Raw genomic sequence first — 23411 nt, forward strand, 5'->3', positions numbered from 1 at the left:
TGAAGCAGAATGTTGATTTTTCTCGCGAGGAGTGCAATACAGATTGCTTTCTACAATCTCGTCACACTAAAAATCGTTAATAAAACATCAGGGCTGGATTGGAGTGGCGCGAACAAGCGGCGCCCGCCGTTCGCCGCCTCCAATTAAGCGCTCGACACGTGGGTGGGCGGAGGGACGACTGTCGTGTGAGCCAGGATCCCATCATCCTGACGTTGTGTGATGCAACACCACGTGCACGCAATGATGCTTTTACTCAGCGCGTAGCGTGCTTTTGTTTCTTCTTGTCACATTCCACGCACGCATATCTTTTCATTATTCGGCAAGACATTTCCCTCTGTCTGGAACATTCTTCAATCATCTGAATAATCCAACCTAGACAAAACATAAAATAGATATAATCAAGCGTTTGGCATTCTTGGCATGCATTGACCACTTACTTCATGAAGGCAACATCTGTTATTTCCAAGTGCACCAAAAATACAACTATATCAGATCATCAAGTTATTCTCCAAACATTTCTCATTTCCACATAGTCCATCACATCTCCAAAAATGTCTACTTCTGTCGTCGTTATTGATTTGGCGTGTACGAGCTCGAAGGAGATGCTTCAAATGTTTCTTTCTGGTGTGACTTTAGTAATTGTATGCTTAGGTGCTTTAGAACCCATTTTCTTCAACGCACAAGTGTCGCCGGTCCATTCAGACGAGTGAGCGTCCTGGAAGATGTTTGGGACCTACCCCTCGATCGTCAGACTGCAGCAAGGATCCTTTTGGACCTCTGCCAAGACCCTCCTTCCTTCCTCTTTGATGTCATTGCCCCGCAGGTTCAGCTTTTGGAGGTGGGAGGGGTTGGACCGGAGAGCCTCGGCCAGCACCTCGCAGCTTTTATTGCTCAGCTTGCTTTTCTCGAGACTGAGAAGACAAGAGGGCAGCTGACACAAGCCCAAAGTTCTTGGGCCGGCTGGCCTTCTGCCGCTCGCTCGACGGGGGTGGAGGAGAGCCTTACTTAAGAACTTGCAAGGTGCACTGCGGCTTTGCCAGTCCGGCGGCGAGCGCCTCCAGCCCGTCGTCACCCAAGTTGTTCCGGCTGAGTTCCAGCTCCCTCAGGGTGCGGGACGAGCTTAGAACGGAGGCCAGCGCCTCGCCGCTTTTCTCGCTCAGCTCGCAGTCAAAGAGCCTGAGAAGACAAGAGGGCGGCCGGCTGACACAAGCCCAAGGTTCTTGGGCCGGCTGGCCTTCTGCCGCTCGCTCGACGGGGGTGGAGGAGAGTCTTACTTGAGGACTTGCAAGGTGCACTGCGGCTTTGCCAGTCCGGCGGCGAGCGCCTCCACGCTGTCGTCAGACAAGTCATTCCAGCTGAGATTCAGCTCCCTCAGGGTGCGGGACGAGCTTAGAACGGAGGCCAGCACCTCGCAGCTTTTCTTGCTCAGGCCGCAGCCAAAGAGCCTGAGAAGACAAGAGGGCAGCTGACACAGGCCCAAGGTTCTTGGGCCGGCTGGCCTTCTGACGCTCGAGGAGAGCCTTACCTGAGAACTTGCAAGGTGCACTGCGGCTTTGCCAGTCCGGCGGCGAGCGCCTCCACCCTGTCGTCATCCCAGTCGTTCCAGCCGAGACTCAGCTCCCTCAGGGTGCGGGACGAGCTTAGAACGGAGGCCAGCACCTCGCAGCTTTTCTTGCTCAGTTTGCAGCCAAGAAGCCTGAGAAGACAAGAGGGCAGCTGACACAAGCCCAAGGTTCTTGGGCCGGCTGGCCTTCTGCCGCTCAAGGGGGGTGGAGGAGAGCCTTACTTGAGGACTTGCAAGGTGCACTGCGGCTTTGCCAGTCCGGCGGCGAGCGCCTCCACCCTGTCGTCAGACAAGTCGTTCCAGCCGAGATTCAGCTCCCTCAGGGTGCGGGACGAGCTTAGAACGGAGGCCAGCACCTCGCAGCTTTTCTTGCTCAGTTTGCAGCCAAGAAGCCTGAGAAGACAAGAGGGCAGCTGACACAAGCCCAAGGTTCTTGGGCCGGCTGGCCTTCTGCCGCTCGACGGGGGTGGAGGAGAGCCTTACGTAAGAACTTGCAAGGTGCACTGCGGCTTTGCCAGTCCGGCGGCAAGCGCCTCCAGCCCGTCGTCACCCAAGTCGTTGCTGCTGAGATCCAGCTCCCTCAGGGTGCGGGACGAGCTTAGAACGGAGGCCAGCGCCTCGCAGCTTTTCTTGCTCATGCCGCAGCGATGGAGCCTGAGAAGACAAGAGGGCGGCTGACACAGGCCCAAGGTTCTTGGGCCGGCTGGCCTTCTGCCGCTCGCTTGACGAGGGTGGAGGAGAGCCTTACTTGAGGACTTGCAAGGTGCACTGCGGCTTTGCCAGTCCGGCGGCGAGCGCCTCCAGCCCGTCGTCACCCAAGGTGTTGTCGCTGAGATCCAGCTTCCTCAGGGTGTGGGACGAGCTTAGAACGGAGGCCAGCGCCTCGCAGCTTTTCTTGCTCAGGCCGCAGCGATAGAGCCTGAGAAGACAAGAGGGCGGCTGACACAGGCCCAAGGTTCTTGGGCCGCCTGGCCTTCTGCCGCTCGCTCGACGGGGGTGGAGGAGAGCCTTACCAGAGGACTTGCAAGGTGCACTGCGGGTTTGCCAGTCCGGCGGCGAGCGCCTCCAGCCCGTCGTCACCCAAGTTGTTGTCGCTGAGATCCAGCTCCCTCAGGGTGCGGGACGAGCTTAGAACGGAGGCCAGCGCCTTGCCGCTTTTCTCGCTCAGGTTGCAGAAGTCGAGCCTGAGAAGACAAGAGGGCAGCTGACACAAGCCCAAGGTTCTTGGGCTGCTGACATGTGCGCGGCCGGTTCAGCATGCTGGCTCGACGGCACCTACACTGCTTCTCGAGAAGCCTTGACCACCGGCAGCAGAGTCAGGAGCCCCTTCTCGGACGGAGCGTACATATCGAGTTCGAAGCAGCGCAAGGCGTCGTCGGAAGCCCGCAAGAAGAAGACCAGGGCCGACCACATGGCCGGAATTAAGTCGTCCCTGTAGCGCCACCATTCTTTTAGGTACTTTTGGATCTGGTCCAGCAGGGACTCGTCCTTCAGCTCTTTCAGGCAGTAGAACAAGTTGATGTTCTCCTCAGGAGAATTCTTATCTATCTGTTGCTTGATCAAGCGGACTGTTTCTGCGTTGCTGTGGCTGAAGTTCTTGGGAGCCTTCAGCAGCTCGCCCATGAGCTCCTGGTTGCACTGCAAGGAAAGGCCCACCAAGAAGCGGAGGAACAAGTCCAGGTTTCCGTCACTTTCAGAGGCTTTGCGGATGGCCGCCTCGTGGACCCGAACGAGCGACGTCTGCTCGCAACGCATGGGGAGCTCTCCCAGCACGTTCTTGTTGTCCTGGAACAGGCTCATCATCACGTGGAGAGCGGCCAGATATTCCTGGATGCTCAAGTGGATGAACTGAAACATCTTGCCGCGTTGGTATTTCTTGAGCGGGGGTACCTCTTCGAAGACCTCGGTGAAGACTCCCGAGTGTTTTGCGACCTGCAGGTCATCCAAGCCGCTTTCCCGCAAGTCGCTCTCGTAGAAGATCTGTTGCTTTTTCATGAGATGCCGAAAAGCCAGCTCGGCCAGCGCTTTGACGTACTCCGTGCTCTTCTGGCTGCCTCGCTCCTCGGACTTGTCCAGGTGATAGAGTAGGAACTCTGTGTACATCTCGGTCAGGGTTTCGGGCAGCTTCTCTCCGTGCTTCCGATAATCTCCGAGAACGGTGGTGGTGAGCCAGCAGAAGATGGGCATGTGGCACATGATGAAAATGCTGCGGGACTTTTGGATGTGCTTGATGACGTCCTCGTTGGAGAACCTCTTCCTGAAGTAGTCCAGCCGCTGGGAGCGGCTGAAGCCTTTCACCTCGGTTCTGCCGTCCACGAGGCGCGGCGGGATGTCGCGGGCCGCCTGGGGCCGCGTGGTGATCCAAAGCCGGGCGCAGGGAAGCAGGTTCCCCTTGATGAGATGCGCCAGGAGGACCTCCACGGGGTACGCTCGGGTCACATCCAGGCGCTCCTTGCGCTCGTCGCTCAGGTCCAGTTTGAGGCGGCACTCGTCCAAGCCGTCCAGTACAAACAAAATCTTGACGCTGCTGCTTTGGTAGGTGCGCTTGCCCAAATCTTGCAGCCTGGCCAAGATGTCCTTCAGCATCTCGACGGCCGCCTTGCTGTCGCAGATGAAGTGCTGGATGAGCTCTGCCAGCGAAAATCTTTTCTCCTCCTGCAAGTTCAACTCACGGAAGGCGAAGGGAAAGATGAAGTCCACGTCTGTGTTGGTTCCCCCGTTGGCCCAGTCCAGGACAAACTTGCGCACCAGGAAGGTCTTCCCGATGCCCGCGAAGCCCACGGTGACCATGGTGCGAAGGGGCTTCTCGCTTTTGAAGATGTCACACGGCTCGATGGACTCCTCCTCCTCGTCTTCGCCGCCGCACGTCTCCATCTGAAGGACCTCGTGCTGCTTGTCGGGAAGACCGGTGACGCCGCGGCTAATTTGGAGCTTGGTGTAGACGCTGTCCAGAGCCTCCTGCCGGCTGGGCTCTGTGTTGCCCTCGGGAGCCTTGCAGTACATGGCCCGCAGGTTCTCTTGCAGCTCCCGCTTGAATTCGCCTATCTGGACCGGTAAGGAGGTGCTATCTGAGGGCGCACAGGTGACATCTGAGGGAGCGAGCAGAAGGAGATCAAATGCGTCTTTAGGCCTGGCCGCAAGCGTGCTGCGCCCATGCCGCCACTTCCGCTCAAGGAGGCAAGTGAAGGAGGCAAGCGGGGGAGGGCAGCATGGGAGAGCTGCTTTGTGGAAAGCCCCCCCCGCCCCCCGCGCTCACCTTACCTTTGATTTGCAGCATGTCGCTGCGTAGCTTCTGGGCCAGTTCATTGTTGTTGATCTTCTCCAGAATCGTGATGGTCTCCGCCACAGCGTTCTTGCCGTCCCTGTTCACCAGCTCTTCGGCGATGTGAATCCGGTCTGCGTTTTCTCTTTTGCTCTTAGCCAGACGCGTATACAACTTGAACTTCTTGAAGTCCTCCTCCCCCAGGTCTTCCAGCCTTTTCGACAGCAGCTCCCTGATCTCTGCATCCAAAGCCATCTTTCCCCTGTGAAACTGAAAGCAAAAGGTGAAACTTGATTTCCTTGCACAACACCATTCCACACCCAAAGCGCAGAAGGTGGCCCGATTTCCACCCTTGTCAAGTTTATTTGTATAGCCCTAAATCACAAACCGTCTCAAAGGGCTTCACACAGCCAAAATTGACAATTATTCTCAAAGCATCCCCTGATCTTAAGCTCCCAAAAGGGCAAGGAAAAACTCCAAAAAACCCTGCCAGGGGAAAATGAGAAACCTTGAGAAGGGACCACAGATGGAAGGATCCCCCTTTCAGGATCACCAGGTTGTAATGGATGCAGAGAGGGCACAAGTAATACATCATATGAAAATCAAATGAAAAAATGGATGTCGGCGGTGCCCTCGATTGTCCTGGCAGTGTCTTCAAGGAAGTTGAGCTGCAGTTTCTTCATCTTGAATTGGTCCCCGAGAATCCAGCTAGCCGCTATGAGCTTTTGAGCCACCTAACCCCCTCCCCAGCCAGGGAGGGGGTGGGCAGAGAGAACAAGACAAACTCCGGCCAAATCGGCAAGGGCATTCCAAAGCTCTGGAGCCCGAATAGAGAATGCTCTAGACCCTGCAGACATTTTCTTGGCCCTCGGTGTAACTAAAAGACTAGCGTTTTGCGAACGAAGGTCACGAGACGGAACGTAAGGAACGACTAGGTCGACGAGATATGAAGGCGCTAAGCCGTGCAGTGATTTATAGGTTAGTAGAAGAACCTTGAAGTCACATCTTAAACGGACCGGGAGCCAATGTAATTTGGCTCATTAATATTGGGGTAATGCGATCAAATGTTCTTGACCGTGAGAGCAGCCTCGCAGCGGCATTTTGCACTAACTGTAGACTTTTGATACTGGACTTAGGAAGACCACTACTACTTTTTCAAGCAGTTTTGCTATGAATGGGAGGTTTGAAACTGGCCTATAATTACTGAGACAGTCCGGGTGAAGATTGCTCGCTTAAGTAGCGCTTTAATAATAGCGGTTTTAAAGCGTAATGCTTCGGTTAATGGAGTCACCTATGACCAAAGTGCGAGGGCCAGTAGACCGAGATGACTTTGGACGGCTATGCGTCTTACCGGGCTGACGACACTCTATGTCCGCCGCAACTACTGTTATCGCACTATTCTGCTCTAACTGGCGGAAACGTCCCTCTAGCAGAGAGTTGGTGCACGAAGCCGTACTGAACGGTAACCTGAAGGCAGCCATAATACAAAGTTCTGGAGGCAAAACGAAAGCATTTGTCAAATGTCAAAACAGCGCACTCAACGTGGCATCTCAGTTTGCGCTTGTGTTGACGTTTTAGTAACCACAAACCACTCTGCTGCTTTCGTCTTTGCAGCCGAATTTACCTAAAGCTTATGAACTCTATAATTAGACAGAACGGATAAATTGCAAAAGTGTTTCTTGAAATAATTTTACCTGAAAACGGTGAATTCCGTGGTTTTAAGCGGACCCTCCGGAGCTGCCAGGCAGCCCGGATGCCCTCCTCCACTGTATCCGCCCACAAAAGTAGACCGAAAAACACAGCTCTCGCTCTTTTCCGGTTCCAGGCGTTCTTGTAAAGAAATGGAATAATGTCCTCAGAAACTAAAAAGGGCAATGGGGACAAAGGACGACAGACGGAACCCCTTAAAACGCTGTTTTTGTGGCGGCGTGAGCCGATTAAAGAGTCGGGAGAGGCAGCTACAGTTCCACAAGCGACTGAGGGGACGGGAGGGGTGCAATCAAGCTAGCTGCCATCAAGCTGTACTAGATAGCAAAGCAGCTTCCTCTTTGAGTAAAAAATAAAAGCATTACAGCATCCGGTTACTCGGAGAGAAAAGAAGTTCAAGATTCAAGAGTTCGTCCTTTATCGTCATACTCGCAGTCAAATCCCGGCATTTATTCTAAAATAATTATAATTATTAAAATATTAAAACAAACGACGCTTTTATTTTTTAGCTTTAATGGCGATCCACGTTGTCACCATTTATTTACAAATGTTGATACTAAATTTGAAAGCTGGGCGATTTCTAATGACAGGGCGCCCTCTGCTGGTGAAGTTGAGACACGGGTGAAGCGTGTATTATTGCAGACCATTAGAATTCCGTTAAATTAATAAAGTCATGATGCAATTTATACAGATATAGCTACATTTAACTGTGCGGTATTTTAAGTTATATATCCGAGAGCTGTGCATCGAGACGTGGAAAGCTTCACCTTCGAAATATGCTTCGAGCTGAGCAAGCGGCCTGCTCGCTCGCTGGCGCGTGCGTGAGGCCCAGCTACCTCCCCCGGCTACCCCCCCCTTCTCCTTGTTCTCCTCCTCCTCCTCCTCCTCCTCCTCTTCATCTTCATCCTCCGGCACGAGGATATGAGCGCAGCAGCAGGAGCAGAGGCAGGAGCGGCGTATTGGAATATTTCTTGATATTAAAAAGGCCTTTGACACAATTCATCATGAAATATTGATTGAGAAATTGTATAGATATGGGGTAAAGGGTACAGCCTTAAAATGGATCAGGAGTTACTTAAAAAATAGAACCCAATTTGTACAGGTAGAGACCAACAGGTCACCTACATTGAAAATAACGTGTGGCGTCCCCCAAGGGTCAATTTTGGGCCCTAGGTTATTCACGCTATACATAAATGACATTGCAAAGGCATGTTCCCTCAAAATGGTAATGTTTGCCGATGACACCAGTATATTATGTACTGGACATAATTTAAGACACATGGAAGCTTGTATAAACAGAGAAATGTCAATTTTACAGGCTTGGTTCAATGCAAATAAATGATCTTTAAATCCATCCAAAACTAAATATATGCTATTTGGGAAAAGAAAACCAAGCGAAGACTTAAACTTAGTGTCAAACGGTACCAAGATCGAACGAGTTAATGAGTATCAAATGCTTGGCATAACACTTAATTGTTTACTTAACTGGAAACAACAAATTACAAACTTGTGCAAAAAAATATCAAGAAATATGGCCATTCTGTGGAGGCTGCAAAAGAAAATTAGTACATCTGCTTTAAGAATAATGTATTTGACACTCATAGAGCCACATCTACATTATTGTTCAGAGGTCTGGGGTCACGCATACCAGACATCAATAGAACCACTTTACAAACAACAGAAAAGAGCACTGAGGATCATTTGCAAAAAGCCGTACAATTCTCACACGAACAACCTCTTTATAAACACTGGAATACTGAAGCTCCAAGACTTAATCACTTTTGCAGGACTGTTAAATGTGTACAAAGCTTCTAGATGTATGCTACCAGCAAATATTCAAAGCCTATTCACCCTGAGGGACACAAAACACGACCTCAGAGGATTATTAAACTTTGACCAACGACAAGTGTCCAGTACACTCGGAGGTCAATCGCTGACGGTTGTCGGTGTAAGAAATTGGAACAAACTCAACTCTGACCTAAAACTATCTGAAAATTTCAAGGACTTCAAGAAAAAACTGAGAGCCTCTCTCATATCAAATTACGTAAGCTGAGTCCGCGGCAACCCTGGGACGAAAGCATTGATAGCTGTTTGTTACACTCGATACAAATCATTCAAATTCCAAATATTAGCATCATACATAACCATACATTTTTGATGTTGGCTATTTTGAAACAAAATGTGTAAATGCACTCATGTACAAATATTAGCATCATACATAACCAGAAATTTTTATGTTGACTATTTTAAAATTAATGTGTTACATAATATCTGTGAAGACTCTCATGAAATTGCTGTGTGATAAATATCTGTGAAAACACGAAAAATCTTTGGACGAAAGTTTTGGGACGGGACTCGATAAGCAAGACTGCTTCCACCCGTTCCGTTTTCGGCAAGTACGAAACGAACTCTAAGCTTTGTAAAGAAAGTGTGACTTTGATGATGTCTGTGTACAAGCTGAAATAAACAACAAAAAAAACATTTTCAGACGCCGTGCCACGTTACACAGCCGACGGCATGCTTGGACTTTGTTCAGCGGCAACATAAAGCAGCCGGCCGGTCGCCTCAGCGGACTAACCCTAACCCTAACCTTCTCAGCCTGCATTTGATGTCCGCCGTGGAGCCGTCCGCCGCCGTGCCGTGCTCGAGATGCTTTGTGCCTTCCGGCTGAGGGGACTTGCTGTGTGACGTGAGTCTCGTCGGCTCAGCTCGGCTCGACTCACCTTATAAAAACCTCCTGAGGAAGGGAAAAAAAGAAAGGGATCAATTTGGGGAGAAACAAACAAACAAAAAAAAAAAAAAACAAGAAGGACCCGTCAGCTTGTTCTGGCAGACTCGGCAAAGTCAGCGACTGGACGGAAGCGATCGGCCCATCGGCTTCCGATCACCAATTAGCGAAGCGCGGATGCGCGCGAAGGCTGGAGAAAAACATTTGAAGCAAAAAGCAAAAGAAAGGCGTGCTCACCGCCTCTGGTTGTGTCAAGTAGCATTGCGCTCGTAGCCAAATGTAGCGCTTATACGGGCGGCGCGTGACAAGTGAGCCAAAGTGAGCTGCGGCTCATTTGCATATGGGAGCCGTCATCTGATGGCGCCGCGGATGGCTGCCACGGTGAGTCGCTCTCTGTTTCTTTGTCTTATTTTGTGTGTTTTCTGTGTCTTCTGCTGTCCATCCCGGATCACTTTTACTAGAGAAGCACTGTTAAACATCGGTCAGTCGTCTTCTGGTATTTTCTCTCCTGTTCTCTCTGATTCAGACTGTTCCAGAGAGGGTTCCGTTCTGCCCTACCGTCAATTCATCTGGCGAATGTCCGCTCCCTGGCGAACAAGATGGACGAACTGCTGCTCCTCACTTCAAGGAACACGGACTTCAGCAGATCTGCCGCGCTGTGTTTTGTTGAAACGTGGTTTCTACATTAATGAACGTTGGTGTACCGATGTCATGGTGTTGAAAGAGTTTTGCAGCCCTCTCCTAGAAACACTTTTCATAAACTGCCGGCCGTTCTATTCACCACGGGAGTTCTCCTCGATCGTCATGGCGGCTGTTTACATTCCACCACACGCACGTGCGAGTGAAGCCACGCAGATGCTGGCTGACCAGGTGACAGACATGGAGAAACTTCTACCAGATTCACTAATCATTGTTCTGGGTGATCTTAACAGGGCGAACCTCGCACACGAACTCCCCAGATACAGGCAGCACATAACGTGTCCCACCAGAGGGGCACAGACACTGGACCACTGCTACACCGTAATTAAGGATGCATACCACTCTGTGGCTCGTGCAGCTTTAGGACTCTCGGACCACTGTCTAGTTCATCTGATCCCTGCCTACAGACAGAAACTAAAAACTTCTAAGCCTGTGGTGAGGACTGTCAGGAAGTGGACAGTGGAGTCAAGGCAGGACCTCCAAGCCTGCTTTGACTGCACCGATTGGAGTGTTTTTGAAGCTGCAAATTCAGACTTGGATGAACTCACTGACACTGTCACGTCATACATCAGTTTTTGTGAGGATCTGTGTGTGCAGACTACGACCTTCTGCACGTACAACAACGACAAACCTTGGTTTACACCGAACCTTAGGAGGCTGCGCAAAGTCAAGGAGGAGGCCTACAGGAGCGGCGACCGGGACCTGTTCAAGCAGACCACAAACACACTGAACCGAGAGGTCAGGAAAGCCAGGAGGTGTTACGGGGAGAGCCTGGAGAGACACCTCTCTGCCAATCCTGATCCCTCAACAGTGTGGAAAGGCCTGCAGAGCATCACGGGCTTCAAGAAACGAACCCCCCGTCCTGTGGAGAGCCCAAGGCTCGCAGACCAGCTAAACAGGTTCTACTGCAGGTTTGATCGGTCCTCCCACACAACGGGACCTCCTGCAGCACAATCCACACAATCCACATACTCACCTCCCCCCACAACTGCTCTGTCCACACCTCCATCACCGTGGTCACCGACTCTCTCTCTTGCAGAGGCCGCGCCCGCACTCCAGATTCGCGAGGAGGAAGTGCGCCAGATGTTCCGGAGACAAAAGATCAGGAAGGCACCGGGCCCAGACGGCGTGTCACCTTCCTGCTTGAAAGTCTGCGCTGAGCAGCTGGCGCCCACCTTTGCACGGATCTTCAACCGTTCCCTGGAGCTGTGTGAGGTGCCCTCGTGCTTCAAGAGCTCCACCATCGTTCCAGTGGCCAAGAAGCCCGCCATCACAGGTCTGAATGACTACAGACCTGTTGCACTGACATCTGTGGTCATGAAATCTTTCGAGAGGTTAGTACTGAGCCACCTGAAGGATGTCACGGGCCCCCTGCTGGACCCCCTCCAGTTTGCCTACCGGGCAAACAGGTCGGTGGATGATGCGGTCAACATGGGACTGCACTACATCCTGCAACACCTGGACACCCCAGGAAAGTACGCCAGGATCCTGTTTGTGGACTTAAGCTCGGCGTTCAACACCATCGCTCCTGACATCCTCCAACAGAAGCTCATCCAGCTCGCGGTGCCTGCCTCCACCTGTCAGTGGATCACCAGCTTCCTGACCGACAGGAGACGGCGTGTGAGGCTGGGGAGCATCACATCTGACACCCTGACCACCAACACTGGAGCCCCTCAGGGATGCGTCCTCTCCCCACTGCTCTTCTCCCTCTACACCAACGATTTCTCCGCAAGTGACTCTTCCGTGAAGCTCCTGAAGTATGCAGACGACACCACTCTCATCGGACTGATCCAGAACGGTGATGAGACTGCGTACAGACAGGAGGTGGAGCGGCTGGTCCACTGGTGCAGCCAAAACCACCTGGACCTGAACCCGCTCAAGACCGTGGAGATGACAGTGGACTTCAGGCGAGGCCCTTTGCCACTTTCACCCCTCACTATCCGCAGTAATACTATTCTCTCATCAGACACCTTCAAGTTCCTGGGAACCACAATCTCTCGGGACCTGAAATGGACCGGCCACATAGACTCTGTCCGGAAGAAGGCCCAGCAGAGGCTGTACTTCCTGAGACAGCTCAAGAAGTTCAACCTGCCGCGGGAGCTGCTGAAGACCTTCTACACTGCCATCGTCCAGTCTGTCCTCTGCACCTCCACCACTGTCTGGTTTGGATCGGCCTCCAAACAAGACAAGCACAGACTGCAACGGACAATAAGGACTGCAGAAAAGATAATTGGAATCAACCTCCCATCTATCCAAGACTTGTACCTGTCCAGGACCAGGAAACGTGCAAGTAACATCTCAACAGACCCTTCGCACCCAGGTTGCAGCCTGTTTGAACTACTCCCCTCCGGACGCCGTTATAGAGCTCTATACACTAAAACCAGCAGACACAGAGACAGCTTCTTCCCCCAGGCTGTCGCTCTGATGAACTCACACCTCTCTTAGAGTCTCAGAGTCATTACTGTGCAATAACATCCCGCTTGCCACACCTTTTTTGTCTACACTGTTTGTACTATGTGTCCTCTCTGCATCCATTGCAGCCTGGTCATCCTAGAAGAGGGACCCTCCCATCTGTGGTCTCTTCTCAAGGTTTCTCATTTCCCCTAGCTGGAGTTTTGAGTTTTTCCTTGCCCTCTTGGGAGTTTAAGATCAGGGGGTGTTTGAGAATATCTTTCGTTCTTCACATGTCCTGAGTGTTGTTGTTAGTCACCTAAATGTTGAACAGAGGCTGTGATTTACCGAAGTCAAATTCCTTGTTTGGCACGCTCAAACATGGCGAATAAAAAACTCTTGAATCTTGAATTTGCAGACTGCTTTGCATTCAACGCTGGCTTCCAGGAGTGAGTTCCTCCTCCTCCTCTCCTTCTTCCTTCTCAGACCTCGGCCCCCCATGCAGGAAATCCATCTCACGGTCAGGCCTGCAACACCTGGGGCCGCTGCAAGTAGCCCCGCCTCCAACGGCCCCGGCAAGGAGCTTCGCACCCGCATGGACTGGACGGTAGGCACCTCAAAGTACTTCTTCCCAATTTGAGGCTGGCTCCACGTTGAGTAACCGCTGGAGCCTCCAAGTGCGGCACCATGTCGTCGCCTCCACACCGCTTTGGCTAGCTTTCTTTTTTTGTGACTCATCTCCCGTTGAAGTTAAAAGCGCCACTCCATTATCATCTGCACTCGAGCCACAAATCGCCACTCGAAGGCCGCTGCTGGAGCGCTCTCGTGTTCTTTTGTCGCTTCGGTTGATCCAAGAGAAGCGGGATTTTTTTTTTTTTTTGCCGGTGTAACAATCCCGTGACGCTTCCTTTCTCCTCATCACCGCTGGCCTTTAGCACGCACACCGCACAATGTCAATAATGGCTCGTTAATAAAACACCAGGGCTGGATTGGAGTGGCGCAAACAAGCGGCGCCCGCCGTTCGCCGCCTCCAATTAAGCGCTCGACACGTGGGTGGGCGGAGGGAGGACTGTCGTGTGAGCCAGCGATCCCATCATCCTGACGTTGTGTGATGCAACACCACGTGCACGCAATGATGCTTTTACTCAGCGCGTAGCGTGCTTTTGTTTCTTCTTGTCACATTCCACGCACTTTCGGCACATTCTCGGTTCATAATACTTCCATACATAGTTTTTCATTATTTGGCAAAACATTTCCCTCTGTCCAGAACATTCTTGAATCATCTGAAAGATCAAACCTAAACAAAACTTAAGATCGATACAATCAAGCGTTTGGCATTCTTGGCATGATTGACCTCTTACTTCATGAAGGCAACATCTGTTATTTCCAAGTGCACCAAAAATACAACTATATCAGATCATCAAGTTATTCTCCAAACATTTCTCATTTCCACATAGTCCATCACATCTCCAAAAATGTCTACTTCTGTCGTCGTTATTGATTTGGCGTGTACGAGCTCGAAGGAGATGCTTCAAATGTTTCTTTCTGGTGTGACTTTTGTAATTGTATGCTTAGGTGCTTTAGAACCCATTTTCTTCAACGCACAAGTGTGGCCGGTCCATTCAGACGAGTGAGCGCCCTGGAAGATGTTTGGAACCTACCACTCGATCGTCAGACTGCAGCGAGGATCCTTTTGGACCTCTGCCAAGACCCTCCTTCCTTCCTCTTTGATGCGATTGCCCCACAGGTCCAGCTTTTGGAGGTGGGAGGGGTTGGACCGGAGAGCCTTGGCCAGCACCTCGCAGCTTTTATTGCTCAGGTTGCAGCTATTGAGCCTGAGAAGACAAGAGGGCAGCTGACACAAGCCCAAAGTTCTTGGGCCGGCTGGCCTTCTGCCGCTCGCTTGACGGGGGTGGAGGAGAGCCTTACTTGAGGACTTGCAAGGTGCACTGCGGATTTGCCAGTCCGGCGGCGAGCGCCTCCAGCACGTCGTCAGACAAGATGTTGAAGCTGAGATCCAGCTCCCTCAGGGTGCGGGACGAGCTTAGAACGGAGGCCAGCGCCTCGCAGCTTTTCTTGCTCATGCCGCAGCGATGGAGCCTGAGAAGACAAGAGGGCGGCTGACACAGGCCCAAGGTTCTTGGGCCGGCTGGCCTTCTGCCGCTCGCTTGACGAGGGTGGAGGAGAGCCTTACTTGAGGACTTGCAAGGTGCACTGCGGCTTTGCCAGTCCGGCGGCGAGCGCCTCCAGCCCGTCGTCACCCAAGGTGTTGTCGCTGAGATCCAGCTTCCTCAGGGTGTGGGACGAGCTTAGAACGGAGGCCAGCGCCTCGCCGCTTTTCTCGCTCAGGTTGCAGTCGTCGAGCCTGAGAAGACAAGAGGGTTTGGGCTGCTGACATGTGCGCGGCCGGTTCAGCGTGCTGGCTCGACGGCACCTACACTGCTTCTCGAGAAGCCTTGACCACCGGCAGCAGCATCAGGAGCCCCTTGTCGGACGGAGCGTAACTCTGGAGGTTGAACCAGCGCAAGGCGTCGTCGGAAGCCCGCAAGAAGAAGACCAGGGCCGACCACATGGCCGGAATTAAGTCGTCCCTGTAGCGCCACCATTCTTTTAGGTACTTTTGGATCTGGTCCAGCAGGGACTCGTCCTTCAGCTCTTTCAGGCAGTAGAACAAGTTGATGTTCTCCTCAGGAGAATTCTTATCTATCTGTTGCTTGATCAAGCGGACTGTTTCTGCGTTGCTGTGGCTGAAGTTCTTGGGAGCCTTCAGCAGCTCGCCCATGAGCTCCTGGTTGCACTGCAAGGAAAGGCCCACCAAGAAGCGGAGGAACAAGTCCAGGTTTCCGTCACTTTCAGAGGCTTTGCGGATGGCCGCCTCGTGGACCCGAACGAGCGACGTCTGCTCGCAACGCATGGGGAGCTCTCCCAGCACGTTCTTGTTGTCCTGGAACAGGCTCATCATCACGTGGAGAGCGGCCAGATATTCCTGGATGCTCAAGTGGATGAACTGAAACATCTTGCCGCGTTGGTATTTCTTGAGCGGGGGTACCTCTTCGAAGACCTCGGTGAAGACTCCCGAGTGTTTTGCGACCTGCAGGTCATCCAAGCCGCTTTCCCGCAAGTCGCTCTCGTAGAAGATCTGTTGCTTTTTCATGAGATGCCGAAAAGCCAGCTCGGCCAGCGCTTTGACGTACTCCGTGCTCTTCTGGCTGCCTCGCTCCTCGGACTTGTCCAGGTGATAGAGTAGGAACTCTGTGTACATCTCGGTCAGGGTTTCGGGCAGCTTCTCTCCGTGCTTCCGATAATCTCCGAGAACGGTGGTGGTGAGCCAGCAGAAGATGGGCATGTGGCACATGATGAAAATGCTGCGGGACTTTTGGATGTGCTTGATGACCTCGTTGGAGAACCTCTTCCTGAAGTAGTCCAGCCGCTGGGAGCGGCTGAAGCCTTTCACCTCGGTTCTGCCGTCCACCAGGCGCGGCGGGATGTCGCGGGCCGCCTGGGGCCGCGTGGTGATCCAAAGCCGGGCGCAGGGAAGCAGGTTCCCCTTGATGAGATGCGCCAGGAGGACCTCCACGGGGTACGCTCGGGTCACATCCAGGCGCTCCTTGCGCTCGTCGCTCAGGTCCAGTTTGAGGCGGCACTCGTCCAAGCCGTCCAGTACAAACAAAATCTTGACGCTGCTGCTTTGGTAGGTGCGCTTGCCCAAATCTTGCAGCCTGACCAAGATGTCCTTCAGCATCTCGACGGCCGCCTTGCTGTGGCAGATGAAGTGCTGGATGAGCTCTGCCAGCGAAATTTTCTCCTCCTGCAAGTTCAACTCGCGGAAGGCGAAGGGAAAGATGAAGTCCACGTCTGTGTTGGTTCCCCCGTTGGCCCAGTCCAGGACAAACTTGCGCACCAGGAAGGTCTTCCCGATGCCCGCGAAGCCCACGGTGACCATGGTGCGAAGGGGCGTCTCGCTTTTGAAGATGTCGCACGGCTCGATGGACTCCTCCTCCTCGTCTTCGCCGCCGCACGTCTCCATCTGAAGGACCTCGTGCTGCTTGTCGGGAAGACCGGCGACGCCGCGGCTAATTTGGAGCTTGGTGTAGACGCTGTCCAGAGCCTCCTGCCGGCTGGGCTCTGTGTTGCCCTCGGGAGCCTTGCAGTACATGGCCCGCAGGTTCTCTTGCAGCTCCCGCTTGAATTCGCCTATCTGGACGGGTAAGGAGGTGCTATCTGAGGGCGCACAGGTGACATCTGAGGGAGCGAGCAGAAGGAGATCAAATGCGTCTTTAGGCTTGGCTGCAAGCGTGCTGCACCCATGCCGCCACTTCCGCTCAAGGAGGCAAGTGAAGGAGGCAAGCGGGGTAGGGCAGCATCGGAGAGCTGCTTTGTGGAAAGCCCCACGCTCACCTTACCTTTGATTTGCAGCCTCTGGGCCAGTTCATAGTTGTTGATCTTCTCCAGAATCTTGATGGTCTCCGCCACAGCGTTCTTGCCGTGCCTGTTCACCAGCTCTTCGGCGATGTGAATCCGGTCGGCGTTTTCTTTTTTGCTCTGAGCCAGATGCGTATAAAACTTGAACTTCTTGAATTCCTCCTCCTGCAGGTCTTCCAGCGTTTCAAACAGCAGCTCCTTGCTCTCGGTATCCTGAGCCATCTTTCCCCCGTGAAACTGAAAGCAAAAGGCGAACCTTGATATTCTCGCGCAACACCATTCCACACCCAAAGCGCAGAAGGTGGCCCGATTTCCACCCATATGAGGACTTGCTTCCTGGTTCTCGAGGCTGCTCGACACGGACTTTGCTACTGGCTTGGCTTCCTGGTCGTTACGTTCAAAGTCCGCTTTATTGTCAATTTCTTCACATGCCAAGACATACAAAGAGATCGAAAATACGTTTCCCACTATCCCGCGGTGACAAGACATAGTACATGATATACATACAAGTAAACAACACAAAAAGTAAAAACAAGAAGGCACAAACAATGACTAAATAAGAGCGATGAATAAATAATAAATAAACAAACAAACAACATAATAAATAAGAGGAGCAAGAATGGAGCAAGTGTGCATACAGCAAACAGTCAGAATATAGCGCAAAAGTACAGGACGTTAAAGAAGTAGCTGACCCCCTCTCCCCCAAACTTCAAACAAAGAAACCAACTGACAATATAGCGAGAAAGCGTCCGACCATCCGGCCGGCTCACTAAATAACACCACAAACGGTCGCTCCTTTTTAAAAGCAAAACTATATGTCTATACGGCTCAAACAAAAGAAAGCAAACTCACTTATCGGTCTCCTTTGCCTCGTCTGCTCTCACCGTGTGACCGCCTTCCCAATGTCAGACCAACGCCCTGCCCTGTCTGTACAAGTCCGTGCACTTCAGACAGACAGACAGACAGACAGACAGACAGACAGACAGACAGACAGACAGACAGACAGACAGACAGACAGACAGACAGACAGGGAAATTCACTTTGGGAGAAAGCAAATTCTCCGCTGGCGCGCTCTGAAAATCACAGCCCGCCACGACAATGATGGCAGTTGATAGGGTTTTCCAGGTTATCTTTATCGTAGGATTATGTTGGAATGTAGACTATAATGATTAACCAATCTTGTCTTGCTCTCACAACGCAGTAAAATAAAGTGGTTGCATCCTCTGCTTGATTGACCAGCTGCAGAGGAAGCAATCGAAGTTGTTCTGTTTCCCACAACATCGTAAAACACCCCCCCCCCCGCTCTGATTTGACCAGAGGCCGGGGGTTCACCAAACCTGTCCACTCTCACCCCCACTCTGTTTCTCCTAATAAATATGCCCTTGCAGGAGGGAGAGTTCAGACCTCCATTCGATCATCGCTGCACGCACAGCGACGAATGGACTCTCCACCTGCAGGTGTCTAAAAGATCCAGGTGGAGGTGTAAGGCGGCGCCGTCTGCTCTCTGCCGGCAGAACGTGCTGAGGCATCACTGGGTGCACCGCCGGCGCCAGGACGGCAAGTGCAAGCAGTGCGGGAAGGTCGGTGGCAGCCACGCACGCAGCCAGGCAGGCAGGCCGGCAAAATGGCCGCCCGCCCGCCCGCCCGCCACGCCGTCTAACGGTCTCTGCCAGCGACATCCTTTTCCGTCCTCGTCTTTTGTTTGTCCTTTCCTTCCGCAGAGCTTTCAGCAGAAGTTCTTCCACAGTAAAGAAATCATCGCCATCAGCTGTTCGTGGTGCAAGCAGGCTGTGAGTTTGGCTCAAATTGGAATTCTCGTGCGCGAGCTTGCCCACCATCTGAGCTAAATTCCGTCAGACTAGAAACAAAACATGTAACTAACTCGGCGATGTGATGTTGTGTGAAAATGTTGAAATGAGCTGCTGGCGGGTGCTAATTTGTGTGCCGTACGCCTCGCGCGGGCAGTTCCACAACAAGGTCACGTGCTTCATGCTGCACCAGATCGAGGAACCGTGCTCGCTGGGCGCCCACGCCGACGTCATCGTGCCTCCTTCCTGGATCATCAGAGTCAGGAAACCGCAGGCAAGCTCTGAGCGCCGAGCGCTAACGGCGCGTAGCGCTAACCGCTAACCCCATCTATGCAGAGCTTGCTCAAGAACTCGGCCAGGAGGAAAAAGCGCACGTCTTTCAACAGGAACAGGAAATGACCTCGCCAGGACGCTCAACTGGGGCGGGGTGAGTTCCCAAGCTTCACTCGCCTCCCAAACGCAAACAAACCATTTTTGCTTTGAGCGCTTTACATTTACAACAACAACAACAACTACAAAAAAACATGCTTAAACGTGCGTGTCCCAAAAGTTTTGTCCCAAATCCATGGGCCACAATCCAAGAAGTTTCCGCCATGCAGCCTTCTTCCTGTGCTTGATTTGATTTTGATTTTTTTTCTGGCAGGGCTACACGGACGAGCCCGTGTCCAAGGTTCTGGGCCACGTGGAGGACGGCTCGGTGGTGCAGCTGGACAGGTGGAACCTGCAGGTGGAGCAGAGCGACGGCGCCGAGCGGCAGCTCCAAGACGGCACGCAGAAGGTAAAGGAGAAGCGGCGGGAGGGCGTGACGCTAACGTGCGGTGACTCGCTCAGCTGCCCCTCGACGTCTTCAACAACTACTTCAGCCTGGGCTTCGACGCTCACGTCACGCTGGAGTTCCACGAGTCCAGAGGTGCGTGCCGAAAGCAAGACTGGACTTTAAGAAGCTTGTGAGAAAATAATGGGCAAGAGCTCCACTTTAGTCGTTACCATGTAATTTTGTGTGAAGCAGCCCGTAATTTATCATTCTGAAGCGCCAAAGTAGTTTCAATCAATGGAGCGGAGATAAGCGAGCATTGGACCTATTATGGAACTCTGAGAAGAAATTAATGCATTAGCAAGCACTCCCACATGACCTAACAATGGTAGTGGGACGTCATGGTAATGACTTTGTCCTCTGGGGGTGTTACCCTCAATAACCAACATCAGCCCTACATGTGGATGTGGGTCACAACACACACTGGCTTAGACGTCAAATTAAGAGGTGAAGGACCGTGAAAGCAAATTGGCCTCAAACAGGACGAGTGAGAGAGACATGCATCTCATGCAAAACGAAAAGCATTTGTCAAACGTCAAAACAAGCGCACTCAATGTGGCATCTCAGTTTGCGCTTGTGTTGACGTTTTAGGAACCACAAACCACTCTGCTGCTTTCGTCTTTGCAGCCGAATTTACCGAAAGGTTATGAACTCTATAATTAGATAGAACGGATAAATTCCGAAAGTGTTTCTTGGAAGAATTTTACCTGAAAACGGTGAATTCCGTGGTTTTAAGCGGACCCTCCGGAGCTGCCAGGCCCGGATGCCCTCCTCCGCTGTATCCGCCCACAAAAGTAGACCGAAAAACATAGCTCTCGCTCGGTTCCGGTTCCAGGCGTTCTTGTAAAGAAATGGAATAATGTCCTCAGAAACTAAAAAGGGCAATGGGGACAAAGGACGACAGACGGAACCCCTTAAAAACGCTGTTTTTGTGGCGGCGTGAGCCGATTAAAGAGTCGGGAGAGGCAGCTACAGTTCCACAAGCGACTGAGGGGACGGGAGGGGTGCAATCAAGCTAGCTGCCATCAAGCTGTACTAGATAGCAAAGCAGCTTCCTCTTTGAGTAAAAAATAAAAGCATTACAGCATCCGGTTACTCGGAGAGAAAAGAAGTTCAAGATTCAAGAGTTCGTCCTTTATCGTCATACTCGCAGTCAAATCCCGGCATTTATTCTAAAATAATTATAATTATTAAAATATTAAAACAAACGACGCTTTTATTGTTTTAGCTTTAATGGCGATCCACGTTGTCACCATTTATTTACAAATGTTGATACTAATTTTGAAAGCTGGGCGATTTCTAATGACAGGGCGCCCTCTGCTGGTGAAGTTGAGACACGGGTGAAGCGTGTATTATTGCAGACCATTAGAATTCCGTTATATTAATAAAGTCATGATGCAATTTATACAGATATAGCTACATTTAACTGTGCGGTATTTTAAGTTATATATCCGAGAGCTGTGCATCGAGACGTGGAAAGCTTCACCTTCGAAATATGCTTCGAGCTGAGCAAGCGGCCTGCTCGCTCGCTGGCGCGTGCGTGAGGCCCAGCTACCTCCCCCGGCTACCCCCCCCTTCTCCTTGTTCTCCTCCTCCTCCTCTTCATCTTCATCCTCCGGCACGAGGATATGAGCGCAGCAGCAGGAGCAGAGGCAGGAGCGGCGGCGGCGGCAGCGGCAAGCTGACAAGTTGACGACAACAGATAACTCGGATAACTTTGAAGGAAGTCGAAGATACTATACTGAGTTGTTCAAGCAAGAAATCAATTGACGTTGATGAACTAGACACGAGGACGCTAAAATATATAGTGCATGCCATTTCGCCTCCACTTATACATATCTGCAATCTATCATTCAACAGTGGGATATTTCCTGATAAAATGAAAATTGCCAAAGTTCTACCCATATTTAAAAAAGGAGACAAACACCAGATCACCAACTATCGCCCAATCTCTATCCTCCCCCAATGTTCTAAAATCATTGAGAAATTATTTAATAGCAGGCTGGAGAATTACATTGAACAAAAAAATACACTGTCAAAAAATCAATATGGTTTTCGTAAAAAACATTCGACTGCACATGCACTTTTAGATTTTGTAGAAACCACTAAAATGGCGATGGATCGAAAACTATATAGTATTGGAATATTTCTTGATATTAAAAAGGCCTTTGACACAATTCATCATGAAATATTGATTGAGAAATTGTATAGATATGGGGTAAAGGGTACAGCCTTAAAATGGATCAGGAGTTACTAAAAAAATAGAACCCAATTTGTACAGGTAGAGACCAACAGGTCACCTACATTGAAAATAACGTGTGGCGTCCCCCAAGGGTCAATTTTGGGCCCTAGGTTATTCACGCTATACATAAATGACATTGCAAAGGCATGTTCCCTCAAAATGGTAATGTTTGCCGATGACACCAGTATATTATGTACTGGACATAATTTAAGACACATGGAAGCTTGTATAAACAGAGAAATGTCAATTTTACAGGCTTGGTTCAATGCAAATAAATGATCTTTAAATCCATCCAAAACTAAATATATGCTATTTGGGAAAAGAAAACCAAGCGAAGACTTAAACTTAGTGTCAAACGGTACCAAGATCGAACGAGTTAATGAGTATCAAATGCTTGGCATAACACTTGATTGTTTACTTAACTGGAAACAACAAATTACAAACTTGTGCAAAAAAATATCAAGAAATATGGCCATTCTGTGGAGGCTGCAAAAGAAAATTAGTACATCTGCTTTAAGAATAATGTATTTGACACTCATAGAGCCACATCTACATTATTGTTCAGAGGTCTGGGGTCACGCATACCAGACAGCAATAGAACCACTTTACAAACAACAGAAAAGAGCACTGAGGATCATTTGCAAAAAGCCGTACATTCTCACACGAACAACCTCTTTATAAACACTGGAATACTGAAGCTCCAAGACTTAATCACTTTAGCAGGACTGTTAAATGTGTACAAAGCTTCTAGATGTATGCTACCAGCAAATATTCAAAGCCTATTCACCCTGAGGGACACAAAACACGACCTCAGAGGATTATTAAACTTTGACCAACGACAAGTGTCCAGTACACTCGGAGGTCAATCGCTGACGGTTGTCGGTGTAAGAAATTGGAACAAACACAACTCTGACCTAAAACTATCCGAAAATTTCAAGGACTTCAAGAAAAAACTGAGAGCCTCTCTCATATCAAATTACGTAAGCTGAGTCCGCGGCAACCCTGGGACGAAAGCATTGATAGCCGTTTGTTACACTCGATACAAATCATTCAAATTCCAAATATTAGCATCATACATAACCATACATTTTTGATGTTGGCTATTTTGAAACTAAATGTGTAAATGCACTCATGTACAAATATTAGCATCATACATAACCAGACATTTTTATGTTGACTATTTTAAAATTAATGTGTTACATAATATCTGTGAAGACTCTCATGAAATTGCTGTGTGATAAATATCTGTGAAAACACGAAAAATCTTTGGACGAAAGTTTTGGGACGGGACTCGATAAGCAAGACTGCTTCCACCCGTTCCGTTTTCGGCAAGTACGAAACGAACTCTAAGCTTTGTAAAGAAAGTGTGACTTTGATGATGTCTGTGTACAAGCTGAAATAAACAACAAAAAAAACATTTTCAGACGCCGTGCCACGTTACACAGCCGACGGCATGCTTGGACTTTGTTCAGCGGCAACATAAAGCAGCCGGCCGGTCGCCTCAGCGGACTAACCCTAACCCTAACCTTCTCAGCCTGCATTTGATGTCCGCCGTGGAGCCGTCCGCCGCCGTGCCGTGCTCGAGATGCTTTGTGCCTTCCGGCTGAGGGGACTTGCTGTGTGACGTGAGTCTCGTCGGCTCAGCTCGGCTCGACTCACCTTATAAAAACCTCCTGAGGAAGGGAAAAAAAGAAAGGGATCAATTTGGGGAGAAACAAACAAACAAACAAAAAAAAAAAAACCAAGAAGGACCCGTCAGCTTGTTCTGGCAGAC

The 23411-nt window shown here is 50.8% G+C and overlaps 6 protein-coding genes across 15 annotated transcripts in view; 1 reads left to right on the top strand and 5 right to left on the bottom strand.

Moving 5' to 3' along the window:
- On the bottom strand, positions 1-20251 carry LOC148379265 (NACHT, LRR and PYD domains-containing protein 3-like). 7 transcript variants are annotated; one of them, XM_088366322.1, is made up of 13 exons: positions 17814-17831; positions 6521-6688; positions 4826-5096; positions 2844-4653; positions 2578-2748; positions 2313-2483; positions 2048-2218; positions 1787-1957; positions 1526-1696; positions 1275-1445; positions 1006-1176; positions 738-911; positions 1-372 (listed from the first exon to the last, which is right to left on the bottom strand). In XM_088366322.1, exons 3-13 carry the CDS (start codon positions 5079-5081, stop codon positions 351-353), a joined length of 3459 nt encoding a protein of 1152 aa, XP_088222448.1. In that variant the 5' UTR covers positions 5082-5096; positions 6521-6688; positions 17814-17831; the 3' UTR covers positions 1-350. The 7 variants fall into 7 exon arrangements, with proteins under 7 accessions (XP_088222448.1, XP_088222449.1, XP_088222446.1 ...); XM_088366323.1 differs by lacking the exon at positions 17814-17831 and adding an exon at positions 17626-17717 and having other exon boundaries at positions 4826-5088; XM_088366320.1 differs by lacking the exon at positions 17814-17831 and adding an exon at positions 17626-17717.
- Positions 7997-20156, bottom strand: LOC148379266 (NACHT, LRR and PYD domains-containing protein 3-like). Its single transcript, XM_088366344.1, has 8 exons — positions 20103-20156; positions 17626-17717; positions 16755-17010; positions 14790-16593; positions 14546-14716; positions 14281-14451; positions 14013-14186; positions 7997-9270 (listed from the first exon to the last, which is right to left on the bottom strand). The coding sequence occupies exons 3-8, from the start codon at positions 16993-16995 to the stop codon at positions 9258-9260; spliced, it is 2574 nt and encodes an 857-aa protein (XP_088222470.1). The 5' UTR covers positions 16996-17010; positions 17626-17717; positions 20103-20156; the 3' UTR covers positions 7997-9257.
- LOC148379267 (diacylglycerol kinase iota-like) lies at positions 14965-22800 on the top strand. The gene is made up of 6 exons (XM_088366376.1): positions 14965-18353; positions 18495-18563; positions 18739-18855; positions 18918-19008; positions 19225-19359; positions 19413-22800. Exons 1-4 carry the CDS (start codon positions 18150-18152, stop codon positions 18978-18980), a joined length of 453 nt encoding a protein of 150 aa, XP_088222502.1. The 5' UTR covers positions 14965-18149; the 3' UTR covers positions 18981-19008; positions 19225-19359; positions 19413-22800.
- LOC148379270 (NACHT, LRR and PYD domains-containing protein 3-like) overlaps positions 22147-23411 on the bottom strand; it is a 48121-nt gene continuing 46856 nt past the window's right edge. Inside the window, exon 10 of the mRNA XM_088366342.1 lies at positions 22147-23310. The gene's annotated coding sequence lies outside the window, so the exon portion shown is untranslated. The remainder of the gene's footprint in view (positions 23311-23411) is intronic.
- LOC148379269 (NACHT, LRR and PYD domains-containing protein 12-like) overlaps positions 22147-23411 on the bottom strand; it is a 34040-nt gene continuing 32775 nt past the window's right edge. The window contains exon 12 of the mRNA XM_088366327.1: positions 22147-23310. Coding sequence (XP_088222453.1) covers positions 23298-23310 — 13 coding nt within the window. The 3' untranslated portion in view covers positions 22147-23297. The remainder of the gene's footprint in view (positions 23311-23411) is intronic.
- The window catches only part of LOC148379268 (NACHT, LRR and PYD domains-containing protein 12-like), an 8280-nt gene continuing 7015 nt past the window's right edge, over positions 22147-23411 (bottom strand). For all 4 annotated transcript variants that reach the window (XM_088366308.1, XM_088366311.1, XM_088366312.1 and 1 more), the window contains one exon: positions 22147-23310. In XM_088366308.1, coding sequence (XP_088222434.1) covers positions 23298-23310 — 13 coding nt within the window. In that variant the 3' untranslated portion in view covers positions 22147-23297. The remainder of the gene's footprint in view (positions 23311-23411) is intronic.

Source organism: Syngnathus floridae, chromosome 22 (assembly GCF_059516105.1).
Source record: "Syngnathus floridae isolate MCC-2025c chromosome 22, RoL_Sflo_1.0, whole genome shotgun sequence".
Lineage (NCBI taxonomy): Eukaryota > Metazoa > Chordata > Actinopteri > Syngnathiformes > Syngnathidae > Syngnathus > Syngnathus floridae.